At 46.5% G+C, this 14,065-nt stretch overlaps 1 protein-coding gene across 1 annotated transcript; it reads left to right on the top strand.

Annotated features, from left to right (window-relative positions):
* The first annotated feature begins 3,771 nt into the window (after positions 1–3,771).
* Positions 3,772–7,851, top strand: LOC116091106 (cystatin-C). The gene is made up of 3 exons (XM_031372171.1): positions 3,772–4,130; positions 6,618–6,731; positions 7,532–7,851. Exons 1-3 carry the CDS (start codon positions 3,903–3,905, stop codon positions 7,613–7,615), a joined length of 426 nt encoding a protein of 141 aa, XP_031228031.1. The 5' UTR covers positions 3,772–3,902; the 3' UTR covers positions 7,616–7,851.
* Positions 7,852–14,065: the final 6,214 nt, after the last annotated feature.

Below are 14,065 nucleotides of genomic sequence, written 5' to 3'. Positions count from 1 at the left end.
GAGAGAATACAAAAGTGTGTGCACAGAGGACTTGAGAGCCCAACCTCAAAGAACCCCAGGCACTCTATAAGGGGAGCTTCAGGCTCTCCTATTGTAAGAGGGAGACCAGAAAACCTATGACTTGATCACCCTAAGCAGCTACCATAGACGCTGTATTCTTAAGGGTTCAAGCCTTGACTACTCAGGATCTCAACTCTCAACCTATTTGATCTTGTTCCTTGCAACACTGGGTGGTGTTTTATCCGTTTAGCCACAGATCTAAAAATAGCATCATTTCAACCCACTACGTATTTGTTTGTTTACGTGTGATACTTGGAATTAAACCTACAGTCTCACACATGGTAAGTAAGCCCTCTACCCTGAGCTACATCTCCAACCCTCTTTTTACTTTATGTTTTGAAATAGGTTCTCACTATGTAGCTCCTGCTTCAGCCTCCTCAGTAACTGGGATGATAGGCCTGCCCCACCATATCCAGGGAATATCCACTTATTATTACAGAGACTTTCTATCGCCCCTTCATCTTCTCTCCAACTCAGATCAAGAAATCAGCAGCCACACAAGCAGAGACCAGGGCTTCCTGAGTCTCCTCTGTTGGAGGGAGTCATGTTTCTCTCCTGGACAGGTGGACTCCTTTATACTGCATGTGGCCCTGTGGCTCAGCTCTTGGTTTCCTGGTTTTCTCAGGATGTCTGTAGCTTATCTAGAACCTGCAGCCCCCAGGACACAAACTGCTCGTTCATGCTGAGCTGTGACCACTGAAGCCTGTCATCTCTGCCACTTACAGCCCTGCCTCCTAGTGAGTTAGATGAAGAATAAGCAGACGTTTTACCCAAGAGTTGTCTCACCTTCCACCTTTTACTGCACCTAACTGGAAGCCATCGTTACAGTTCCTGGAAGTACACTGAAGTGGAGTCTGACTCTTGGGAATCAGAGGTGCCACTCACAGGTCACCGACTCTCCCAAATAAATCTGAGCCAACCTTCTAATAGAGATATGACAGGCAGTGTGGTCACAGATGTCTCTCCAACATGCTCCCATCCACATGAGTCCACCCTGGATCTTCTTTCTAGTGAGAAATGATGGGATAAGGAGGGTTGCCCCTGTTTCAACTTACAATAATCCTGAGAGTGGAGCCCCAGAAAAATCCAATGTCTGCCCAGCGTTCTGCTCAGAAAGACCTGGGCGGATGCAGCCCTCTTTCCTGTCTGTCTGTCTGTCTGTCTCCACCTTCCTATTAATCTAGGAAAATATTACACACAAGTGATTGATGATTTCTGCTTTACAAATGACAACTGCCATTCTTGCCACAGGTGCTTTACCTTGTAGAGCAACGTGAACATTATTACTCTGGTACTCAAAGTGGGGTTAGGTTGCAGCAATGTGTCAGGGTCCCCTATTCTAACCCTGAACGTAAATACTCATTAGTAATATTGTTAGTGCCTGTTAGATTCCTGCTGATAGGTCCATCCCAGAGCCTAGACCGAAAATCATAGCAGGGATGACACTAAGTTACCAGTACCTACCACACCCAACATAATCCTTCTTGGTATCCTTTGAGGGCCCAGGACCTTCCGGTGTTCCTCTCAAAACCAGATACCGTCACTCCCAGCTCATTTGTCACAGGATCATTTTCAAGTACACAGAGTTAGAGAGTGAGGTTGAAAGAAGAAATACCATCTGCATAGAACTCAACTCTGCCCTGTCCACTGCTGTGGTCCACAGTGAGCATGTGCTTCCTTGGTCCTGAGCTGGAGGCTGTGTCAGCCTACACAGCATCCACTTGAACATAGAATCTGCCTGAACAGAAAGGGAACTAAGATCTGGTTAAGGAACCAGTGCAAAGGAACCTCATGCTGCTACTGCTCCAAAAGGCCAAACATGGCTTGCACTGCATGTTTACAGGAAGTCCAAGAAAAGACAGGAGAATGAGTCTCCGGGGACAGATGGGCTGGCAAGGGTCCAGTGGCCACCAACAGAGACCACAAAGGCACCAGGGAACTTTCTGAGGTCAGACACATGTCCTAGGTTTGTGTGCACTCACTGAAATTATTTTATACACATAAAATAAGTCTTTTAGCATATTTAACAATACCTCACTCCTGGTAAGTCAGTTGAAACTATGTGACCTTCCAGTCAGGGGGGAAAGTACCAGACCCACAGTGAGGCTCCCTTAGGGAAGAAGCCAGAATAGACCTTGTGCTTGGATGTTCATCCTCAGCTGCCTGCCCTCTTGCTAGCTTGTCCCATAGCCTCCAACCCCCACCAGCTCCAGCATCCACAAAGCTGCCAGAGTGGAAGTCCTGGCCCTACCCCTTCCCTGTGTTCCTGGTTTCTACACAGAAAAGCCCTGTTGGGCCTCATCACCTGAGCAGGGGTCATTCCCTCTGACTGGTGCTATCTTCCTGGTCTACGTGGAACTCCTTGTCTGTTTAAATCCCAAAGGGACCTCTCAACTAATATCCAGTGGCATCCATCTCTTGCTCCCCCTAGCTCACTTTGTGCAGAGCATTATCATCATCTGATCTTAATTATTGATCACCTCCCATACTACCACCAGCACAAACCTTAAAGCTTAAACCTTATGCAGTACTGTAGCCACCAGCACTGGCAATTAACAGATGTGGGAAGTGAACATTGGTCCTAAATGTTACAAATACACACAGACTCTAAAGGATTACTATACACATTAAAGAATATAAGCTATTTCCTTAAGAGTTATTATTTATATGTTGAAATTATATTTGATAGGCTAAATATTATTAAAGTATTCAATGTTTGGGTTTTGTTGTCACTGGTTTGTTTGTTTTTTTAACAAAAGGGTCTCACTGTATAGCCCTGACTTTTTATTTTCTTCAAGATTTCACTGTGTAGCCCTTGCTGGCCTGGAACTAGGGATGCAGACCAAGCTGGTCTTGAACTAACACAAATCTACCTGCTTCTGCCTTCCATGTGCTGAAGTTAAAAACATGAGCCATCACACCCAGCCTCATACTATAGTTTTTAACCTGTCTATTTGAAAGCATAAAAGACACATGGCTTCATCTTAGATCGATATACTGGGCAGCCTGTTGCAATACCCATTCAGGGCGTCTCCAGTCCCTAGGGTGCCCTGGTCCAGGAACAAGCCTAGGATGGTTTCTTTAAGGATTATGAGCAGCCACACAGAATACCACACACTTCCCCACTCCCCCACGATCAATTCATTTTCCTTTGACAGGTATCTTAGGACAGGGCCTGCAGGAAACTGAAATAACAGCCCTGTTCAACAGAGACCCTGCTCTCTATCAAGTGATCAAGGCTGAACTCTGAAGATCCAGGAAAGTAAAGACCAGTTGCCCTTTTCCTTTCTGGAGAAGTAGGGTTCAGATGTCACGGTATTTTAGGGTCCAGGGAGCATTCTATGTTAAAACCGCACTGCATGAAACAGGGAACTTGGTGTGAAACGGGAAGCCATGGAAGAGAGCCCTGAAGAAGAGGAACTGGGAAGAACAGAAAGCTAAAAATGAAGAAGGAAGGGAGAGACCGGGCAGAGACTGGGGTGTGGGGTGTGGGGTGGGGGGGGTAGTGGGTGGATGCTCAGCAGGGGATGGGTGAGGGAGTGGGAATGGAAGTTGGGCAGCTCTTGAAGAGGTATCTGATCTACAAGGCATGAACAGACTAGAAGCTGACTGAAGAAGAGGGCCAGAGGGCGGGCGGGGCAGTTCCGAGGAGGAGGCGGGGCTGGGAGTAGGGCTAGGGGGCAGACGGAAAAGGGAAGGTAGCCGCCGGAAAAGGAGGAGCCAGGAGAGGAAGGCTGGTCCCTAACTCACACAATTGGTTAAAAGCCGCACTGTGGGAGCAGCTTCTGTTCAGCACCAACTCCGAGTACTGCTGGATCTCCATCCCTTTGTCGTAGCCAACCATGGCCAGCCCGCTGCGCTCCTTGCTGCTCCTGCTGGCCGTCCTGGCCGTGGCCTGGGCCGCGACCCCAAAGCAAGGCCCGCCGCGACTGTTGGGAGCCCCTTTGGAGGCAGACGCCAACGATGAAGGCGTGCAGCGAGCGTTGGACTTCGCCGTGAGCGAGTACAACAAGGGCAACAACGATGCGTACCACAGCCGCGCCATACAGGTGGTGAGAGCTCGTAAGCAGGTACGTGTCCCTGCTGTCCCCTGCTCTCCGGACGTCTCCAGGCCGCTCACACCCAGGCGCCCCTAGCTAGGGCGCGGTTTGCACCTGCAGGACTTAGTCAACGCCTGTGCTTCTAATGGGAGCGGTCCTCCTTCCCTTCTTCTCAGCCCTCCTCTACGTGTTAGCATTCATCTTTTGCTTATTCTGGAATCCAGAAGAGCACGGTGGGTGGATACCTGCCTTCCTCGCTCTATTTCCAAAAGGCCACCGAGGGGAGGTACTAAAAGGCTCCTCCCTGGGCGGAGCTCACCACCATCAGCTGCCTGGGGTCAATGTCTACTGCTAATAACCTGGATACAAACCCTTCATAGCTGCCCTCACTGAAAAAGCGCCCTTCTTGAAACTTATTCTGACAGACGGGCAGATCTCATCCTAAACACTTGGCCATGTTCCGATCTCTTTGCCCTACTCAAGAGCACGTGTACCGGCATGTGTGTTTATAGTCACTTATTTTTGTGAATACTTTCAGAGTAAACACTTCCGGAAAACAAGGGCATTCTCTACATACCCAGGATTCCATTTGGAAAATTGAGAATCCACGAACACTCAGTTCCTTCACTCAAAGCCTCACTTAGTTTGCTGGTCTCCATTATGGACTCTCCTAGCAAGAGCTATTTCTTTGTGTGTGTGTCTCTCTGTGTGTGTATGTATGTGGTTTTTCGAGACAGGGTTTCTCTGTAGCCCTGGCTGTCCTGGAACTCACTCTGCAGACCAGGCTGTCCTCCAATTCAGAAATCCACCTGCCTCTGCCTCCCAAGTGCTGGGATTAAAGGCGTGCACCACCACCGCCGGCTGAGCAAGAGCTGTTTCTATCCAGTCTGGCAGCCTATTTTGTTTTTTTTTTCTGAGCAGTGCTTTGCTGCCTTGCTGTTCTTAGCAATGTGGAATGGTCCAGACAGCTGTGGTGATCAGTCCTGTACCACATGATGAGGTCCCCTTCAGCCATGACTTGGTTTGTGATGGTCCTCAAAGATAAATGACCCTGTGATGCTGCAGCCATATTAGCTTGTACATGTGCTTTCTGATACTCCACAGTGTCCTCAGGGCACAAATTTCAGGAGCCCCTAGCCTTAAGGGCCACATGACTGTGTAGATTGATGTCTGAGTTTCTTGACTGTAATGTTGGTACAGGTCACCAGGCAGGTCCCCTCTTGGATCTTCTGGGAAGGTGCTGTCCAGCTGTTCTGGGAAGCCTTGCTTCCCTCTACTTGTGACCCTGGGATGTCCTTGGGAGCAGCCTCAGGGGGTTTGCAAATTGCCCCGGAGATAGCACAAATCACCCTCCACCCAGTGAGTAGATGGAGACTACCTTAGACTTAGACTCTGACAGAGAAGCTAGAAGCAGGAGCTGCTAAGGCCCCAAAGTGGACCCAAAGGTGGCCCAGATTTTAGACCACAAAGGGTTGTACGCCAGTGTGTAGAGCTCATTTCTACCTTCTCTTGAAAATACAAACAAGTTAAATCCTGCTCCATTTCTCCTGCACTGTGATCAACCTTCAGAAAAGTCATCCACTTCCCAGCTGCCTTGGACCTTGATGGCCGGTGCACCTCTTAATTGTGGCAACGGATGGAGCAGAGTATAGGGTGGTACAGGTTGTTTGGTCTGCAGGTCTCATTTCAGGACATCCCCCAAAATTGAGCTATGTTTCTGGTTCCACGGGGCAATACACAGAGCCCTGCTCCTCCCACCCCCCAATCCAGGCCCCTCAGTCTGCGCTTCACACTTCTGACAAGTTGGTCTGGTGTGCCCCATTATGGGGAGAGGGATAAGTGCTATTCTTAAATTGCAAATTATATGTCTTAAAGACATACAAGTGAATGACATGCTTGAGAAAATTGCGGAGAATCTCACTGAAGGAGGAGACATGTAAGGGCTGTCTTTCCTCTGACTTGAAGCATCTCTGTGTGTGAAGTATCCCGTGGCCTCTTGTCTCTGGAAGGAGGGAGTCTTGGGTAAATCAATGTGGTCTCTCTACGCTGCATACGGTGATTGGGGGAAGGTCTGGCTCTCCTCCAGTGCTGCAGCGTCTGAGCCTGAGGAACCACAGTCAGCAGGATTGAGTTAATCCTACACTACAGCCCAGAGCCTTTGCTTATGCTCAGAACAATCCCAGGCTCCTAGAACACCTTGGCTGTCTCTCCCCAGACCTGATCCTTTCCTTCCTGCCTCACTGAAAGGTTTGTCAGCCCTGGCTTTTGCCTTTTGTGCTCTTGTTTCTCCTCCTACTCTGCTACATATGACAACTTGTCAGAGTCGCTCAGAATCAAAGAGTTACCAACAGAGCCCGGGGCCACGTGTCTGGGAGATTTAGTTTATATTCTCTGTGGGTGAGATTCCTGGCTGCTTAGGAATCCAGGCATAAGTCCTAGGTAAACACTTCAGGTCTGTGACAGAAGGCAGCTGTGTGTAAGTGGCTTGACTGTTGAATTCCACTCTTTTCATTGTAGCTCGTGGCCGGAGTAAACTATTTTTTGGATGTGGAGATGGGCCGAACTACATGTACCAAGTCCCAGCCAAATTTGACTGACTGTCCTTTCCATGACCAGCCCCATCTGATGAGGGTATGTACTTGATATGGGCCTAAGGACAATCATGCAGGCAAAGGTGTTGAGAAAGGGCATGAGAAGGGAATGGTGGTTCGTGGATGGGTAAAGGTGTTATTAGGCACATGTATGTTCATGCCAAGGCAGATGTGTGCCCATGTAGGGGAGGGGTTTATGTGCACATGATTAATTTAATTGCTGAATTAATTTATCCTGGGAATTGGGGTATTGATGTACCATTATCCCAACTGAGCTAGAGGTGACTGCAAGTATTCTTGCTGGGGAGAAAGGCTCTGTTGAATCCTAATGGAAGCCACCTGCCAAAACCACATGACAGAGAACAGAACCTATTTAATGGTTGAGGTCTTCCGTGCCTCTTCTGCCATGTCTGCAGGGATGTGACATCTTGGTTGTGGTGATAGCTACATTTCCCTTGTCATCCTTCCCTATACCTTGCCACTTTTAGAGATGTGTCCCATGCCCTGTGCCCCTTTCCCGGTGGCCCTCTTAGTACTTAGGTAGAGGGTTCATGGGCCCTGAGTCTTTTCCACTGCCCTGACCTCTAGGGCTCCCATACCTTACACAGGCTATTCCTTAACAAACTGTGCTGGGGCTGAAGAATATGGTCTTGTGGAACCAGGAAAGGGACACATGCCATCCAATAATAGGGACGAAGAGACGCTGCTAAGTGTCCTGGGACTCAGAAGGGAGAAGGATTTCGTTTCCATCATTGCTTACACCTGTTCCATCATGCCGGCGTGGATGCTTAGCTTAGCTTTAGCTTCACGCTGACTGTTCCTCCTTGTTTCCTTTTGCAGAAGGCCCTCTGCTCCTTCCAGATCTACAGCGTGCCATGGAAAGGCACACAATCTCTGACAAAATTCAGCTGCAAAAACGCCTAAGGGCTGAGTCTAGTAGGAGCATGCAGACGGCTCCTTACTTGTACTCCTTCCCTATAGTGTTTCATCTCTCAGAAGAGTGTCCCGGCTCTGGAGGGCACCTCCAGTGTGTTTGCACCAGGAGACAGGAAGAAGCTGCTGCAGGCAGGTTCTGCACATCTGAACAGCTGTCCTCTGGGTCCACTCTTCTTGCAGTACCTGTCATGCCTTGCTCAATTAAAGGAAATCCTTTGGCTCTGTCTGAGTTGTTTCTGTCTCAGGACATGCAGCGAGGAAACCCAGAAAACAGGAAGAGAGTGTTTGTGTGTGTGTGTGTGTGTGTGTGTGTGTGTGTGTGTGTGTGTGTGTAGGAAAACAACAGTCAGCAGCCAGCATCCCAGGCAGAGAGATAACCCAGATCCCAGACAGCACCACTCCCATACAATTGGGCCACTGGTGTCTCTGTGGTGACAGGGATACTCCCAGCCCTTCCATGCCCAGACATAACACAAGTCTTTTCATGCCACTTCAGGGGAGATTTTTAACACAAATGGAACTGACATAAGGTCAATTCCAACTTCCAAGCAAGGAGTTTGAGTTAATAACATCACCTTAGTGTCATGGTTGTATAGATCAGGGGAGACTGCAGGGTTGTATAAAGTATAAGTCCTCTCAGCCTATTGCTCAGTGTCCACATGTCATCCCATGCAAAGGGGAGGAGCCAGGCTACTGGGACCTGTGCTCAAATCACAAAAGTGATCAGAGCTGCGTTAGGAAGCTGTCTTCTGGCCACTGGCATGAACACTAAAGGGCAGTGGCGGTCCTTCAGTGATAGCCAAAGCAGAGCCTGAAGGGAAGGGAGAGCCTTTCCCTCAGGGCAGTGGCGGTCCTTCAGTGATAGCCAAAGCAGAGCCTGAAGGGAAGGGAGAGCCTTTCCCTCAGTGACCCATTTCCTCCTGCCTTGTAGGCAGGGCCTTCTCCTGATACTGAGAAATGAATGTCTCTAAGGTCAGAGAAGGGAAGCCTCAAGTAGAGGGTCATGAGTTCCAAGACCTGAGTCTAGGCAGGGTTGGAGAGTTAGTGTCCCTATTGCCCAGCAGAATGGTCTTCAGCAGAATGGTTGGCGCAATATTAACGGTCTTAGATAGCCCTGTCCACAGCAGAGTGTGCACATGTTTTGTCTATTGTTACTGTATATTGTGATAGGTTTACCACTTGGTCCTGAAATTCATTGGTGGTCCTGGCATTGAGGTGTATGGTCTGTGTCTCTGCTTCTTGATTCTGGATGGTGTGTGACTCTGCCATGCAAAAAAGGAAAATGCAGAGCTCCTGCTGTGCTTTCCTAGACCCAACCCAGGGGAAGGGAGGCTTCTCTGAAGGTAGGTCCATCTTCCCCAAAGCCATGGGACCATGTGACACCAGCAGGCATTAGCTAGCTGGGCCTTTCTGATTCCTCTTGGTCCACCACATAATAAGCGGGTTAAAATATTTGTTTGATGTGAGTGTGAAGGCAAGTCATTACACAGCAATAATAATACTAATACCTAGCTCGCTCGAGCTCCCTTTGTGTGTGTGTGTGTGTGTGTGTGTGTGTGTGTGTGTGTGTGTCTGTCTGTCTGTCTGTCTGTCTGTCTGTCTACTAAAGGGTGAAACTCAGCGCATCTGGGAGCTGCCTGCCCCAGCTCTGTGACCTGAGTCACCTTCCTTGTTCTGTGAAGTAGGAACTGTAATAGTTCCTCCTGGGATTTATGAGAATTACTGTTATCTAGACTTTTTTTTAGTATAGTTCAATATAACACATGAACTTTATTATATAAGTACATATTAATCCAGCCAAAATGTTCATAGAATTTGCTTCAAGGACCATTTTTTCAAAATATTTTTATTTTTTTGTTCTTTTTTTAAAATTTATTTTAATTTTTAAAACTATTTACATAATACATTTTACTCATATTCTTTTCTTTCCCTCACCTCCTCCCACATCTCTTCCACGCCTCACAAAGCACCAATTTCATAATCTTTCCCTCTTAAAAAAAAAAAAGAGAAAGAAAAGAAACCCAAACATGAGAACAAAAAAAAAAAAAACCTAAAATACACAAATACACACAGATCCCCCAACACCACGTAGACAAAAACACACCCATACATACAAACACCACACACATACATCACACACATACACACACACCACACTTGCTTTCAAATGCCATTGAGTCACATCCGAAGGGCGATGCTGTTTTGCTCTAGCCTACCATGGTTTTTTTTTACCTTATTTTCTCACTGGTTTCACTTTCCCTCAGTATACTCCATTTTTCCACTCCCTTTCCCTCTACCTCCCTTAACAAGTTCACTGGTTCCTCAGTATAGTAGAAAATTCCAGCGGATTCCAGATTTGTCCACTCCTAGCTAGACACTGGGATCACAGAGCTCCTTAGAACATCTGTCCTTTTAAGAGTCCTTTGATCCTGAATTGTAGCATTTGTTTATCTTTGGCCGAAATCCAGGCCACTAAGAGAACTTGCCACACTTCCTGGATTGACACTGGCAGACGTTGATGCTGATGAGTGTGTTCCCATGGTCCTGTGCTTCTAGGACTGTCACACTAGTCACAGCAGTGGCACCAACCCCTCTACAGAGGCTGCCTTGCCATTACTAAGGCCCCACCTTATTATAATGACAGTCTGTCTTCCCCTGCCCTTGTGTCTGGAGCATTGACTTGGCTCAGCAGTCAAGGAAAGCCATCTGCATCCTAGGTTTGCATTTCACTTGTGTATCTCAGTGACTCCTGAGCTGGTTTCTGGCCCAAGTCGTATTCTTAAAATTCTCCAGTGATCCACAACAGTTCAATTAAATTCAGAAACTGAAAAAGCAGCCTACACAAACATACGCATTCAGTTCATACACCTGATACACCGTTCCTATCCAGAATACATAAAGAGCTGTTCAAAACAAGTAAGAAAGCCACTGGAGCAACCTTCCTTTTAAAAAGATGTTACTATTAGAAAATGAAGACAATCTCATTTTTAAATTAATTATTTTTAAAAACCACAACCCAATTAAAATTATAAAAAGTCTCAAAAGATATGCAAAACATATTAACACGTACATGAATGCTTATCATAAATCTGAGGATAAGGTAACTTAAAAGCATCTGTTCCCACTTCATATTTATGGCATCATTGAAAAAAGAGAAATTAACAGAAAGGAACCCCAACTCAGCTGGTGAGGTTGGTGAAAATGATTTGGAAAACTACTTGGCATATCGTGAAAGCATCCCATGAGCCTAACAACTCTATACCTGTTTAGATATCCAAGATAAACAGCATAAAGCGACTATACTATCAAGCTTGTACGTGCCACCTTCTAAGTATGCTATTCATAATAGAAAGGAAGGGAAACAACCTAGGACTGGCGTGATGGCTCAGAGTTTAAAAGTGGTTAAGACTGCTTTCCCACTTGAAACTTAGAATCCATTGTGGGGTGACACATTGGCCTGTTTTCAATATCATGTCCCACAGAGATACAGAGACCTGAGGAGGTCTAGCAAGACTGGGAAGGAGTCAACTTGTGGAGCTGTGTTGACATTGTCAAGCTGGGCCTGATGCCACAAAACTGTAGTTTCAGCTATTCGGAAAGTTTAGGTTGGAGGAGTCCAAGTTCAAGGCTAGCCTAGACAACTCAGTGAGAACCTCCCACAAACTAAAAACTTAGAAATGGCTGGAGATGTTTCTGAGTGGTAGACTTCTTGTATAGCACAGACATGGCCCAAGTTCAACGCCAATATTACATTGTATGGTACTAGTCTCATTTCAGTTGTGATAAAATATGAGACGATCTGATTTAGGCAATCCCTCATTGAGACTCCCTACCCAGGTGATTCTTCATCACTTCGAGCTAACGATTAAAACTAAACATCAAAACAATTATAGCAGTACCATCTAAGGATATAACCTTAGATCACAGAGCACCATAACTAATGCAAAAGTTAGGAATACTATGAAAATTATAAGAATGTGACTGGCACAAAGCCAAGAAGGGATCACACTGCAAAAGTGACACCTATAGATTTGCTCAAATGTTTGGTTACCTCAAACATTTGATTTGAAAAAAAGAAAGCAGTCTTTGTGAAAGACAATATAGCAAAAGACGATAAAAAGTCATTTATGCACAAACAAAGTAGACAGGTGTAATGTGCATGGGCTGGGTCTGGGAAAAGAACACGAGCTCCCATGCCCTTTCCATTCTTCCATGTCCATCCTCATTTCCCACATGTGGAAATGCTAGGGCCCTCTGTTGGAGAACATGTTCGAAGGTTCATTGCACATGCACAGTCATCCATAGTTAGTTAAGATTTCTGTCTCTGGGATAAGCAAGCATCATGTCCATAGCAGCTTAAGGATGAAAGGTTTTATTTCACCTTACAGTTCGGACTCCATCATCCAAAGGAAGTCAGAGCAGCAACTCAGTGCAGGAACCTAGAGACAGAGACTGTTGCAAAGGCCGTGGAGGGGTTACTCAGCTTGCTTTCCTAAACCATCCAGAGATACCCACCCAGAGAGATGTGCTTACTCACACCAATCATCATCTTAGCCAACGTTCTGTTGCTGTGAAGAGATCCCGTGATCACAGCAACTCATTTATATAAACAAAACAAAACAAAACAAAAAACCCATTTAATTGGATTTATTCACGCTTTCAGAGATTTAGTCCATTATCATCATAGCAGCACTCAGGCAGACATGGTACTAGAGAAGCTCAGAGATACCCAGATTCACAGGCAATAGGAAGAGAAAAAGCCTCGGGACCTGGTTTGGGCCCTTGAATCCTCAAAGCCCATCCTCAGTGACATACTTCCTACAACAAGGCCACACCTCCTAATCCTTTCGAATAGTACCATTCTCTATGAGCCTGTGGGTGCCATTTTCATACAAACCACCATAGTCATTAAGCAAGCAAATGTACCTCAGGCTTGCCCACAGGCCAATCTGGAGGAGGTATTTTCTCAATTGACGTTCCTTTTTCCAAAATGATTCTAGCCTGTGTTGAGTTGACATAAAAGCTAGCCAACTTATGTGGACAAATGCAAATTGGGAAAAGGGAATCTGATTTAGTGCTAATATACTAATAAACCAAATGAAGAACCCAACAAAGGAAAAAGGGTTGTCTAGACCCGTGGCCTCTCTTCATCTGCCCTGCTCTGAGTGAGCAGGGCAGGACACTTTCTACAATGGGAGTCCCATGATGTGTTAAACGAGGTAAGCCAGAGAACTTTCCTTTGGAGTCTCACTAAGTTTCCTGTCCTCAAACCCGTGAGTCCCCTGCCTTAGCATCCTGAAAGACCACAATTATGGACATCCATCACCATGCCCAACAGAGTTTTAAGCCCTGTTCTAAGACAGAAGGAAGAATGGAACCTCCATCACATGCTTTGGGGAAAGAGAAAGTCTGGTTTCCAAGACTCAGTTCATGAGGGAATGGGATTTGTGTGTTACAGCTCAAGTCCAAAGGCCTTCTTTCCTTGAGAGTCCCAGTGTTTGCTCTTAAGACTGCTGGTGAATTGGACATGGTCCTCTATATTATCAAGGGCACTCTATTTATTTAAAACTACCGAGTGTGGCTATTAACTCACCCGCCATGTGCTCCACAGCAACACCCGGGGAAGAAAAGCCCAGGAGCCACAGCCAAGCAAAGCTGAAGCGCGAAAGTTAACTCTCAGAGCAGAGCTGTCTCCTTTCAGTTTTTAGTTTTCCTCTTTAACTGTTTTTTTTTTTTTAAAGCTAATCTGGGCATATTCCAAAGCACTGCTGCTGCTTCTTCATTTTCCAAGGAAATATGATTCTTAGGAACAGCATGTTCCACATATGAGCCCTTCCAGTTGCCCTCCTGGCCACTAGCTCTGCAGTGGCTATTGAGAAGAGAACAAATTCTTTTCCTGATGCCATCAGGGCAAGCACTGGGTGCTGAGAGCCTCACTGATCCACTCGCTCTGCTCACATCTCTGGTGAAACACTCCTCACTGGGCCTCACCGAGCTGCTGAGGGCTGGAAACCAGTCTTCCCTCAGTGGTGTTCTGGGCAAGTCTCAGCACAGCAGCTCTATTTTTAGAAGAAGAAAAACAAGTGGATGGTCCAAGTGTTGTATGGGAGAATCTCTGCTTCCCAGATTCATTAGCTGTAACTTACCACCCACAAAATTCAATATGACAGTGCTCTCTTGGATGCAAGTCGCAACTTGAGAACCAAGGGTGAGATGTCTTTGAGAGAACTTCTCTTAGGTGCTTATGTAAGTCTTATTGCCCTGGGTCACTTTCCTCAGAATGTGCAGTCTTGCACAAGGGACTATCTCTGATTCTCCTTCCCCTGTTCTTTCTTCTTCCTCCAAAAGTCTTTGTTTCTCTCTCTCTCTCTTTTCTCTTCTCTCTCTCTCTCTCTGTGTTGGAGGAAGGGGAGTAGTGGTGATAGTGTTGTTGCTTTC

Source organism: Mastomys coucha, unplaced genomic scaffold (assembly GCF_008632895.1).
Source record: "Mastomys coucha isolate ucsf_1 unplaced genomic scaffold, UCSF_Mcou_1 pScaffold15, whole genome shotgun sequence".
NCBI classification, from domain to species: Eukaryota; Metazoa; Chordata; class Mammalia; order Rodentia; family Muridae; genus Mastomys; species Mastomys coucha.
The sequence above is the reverse complement of the archived record's forward strand: the minus strand, read 5'-3'. Positions and strand labels throughout refer to the sequence as shown.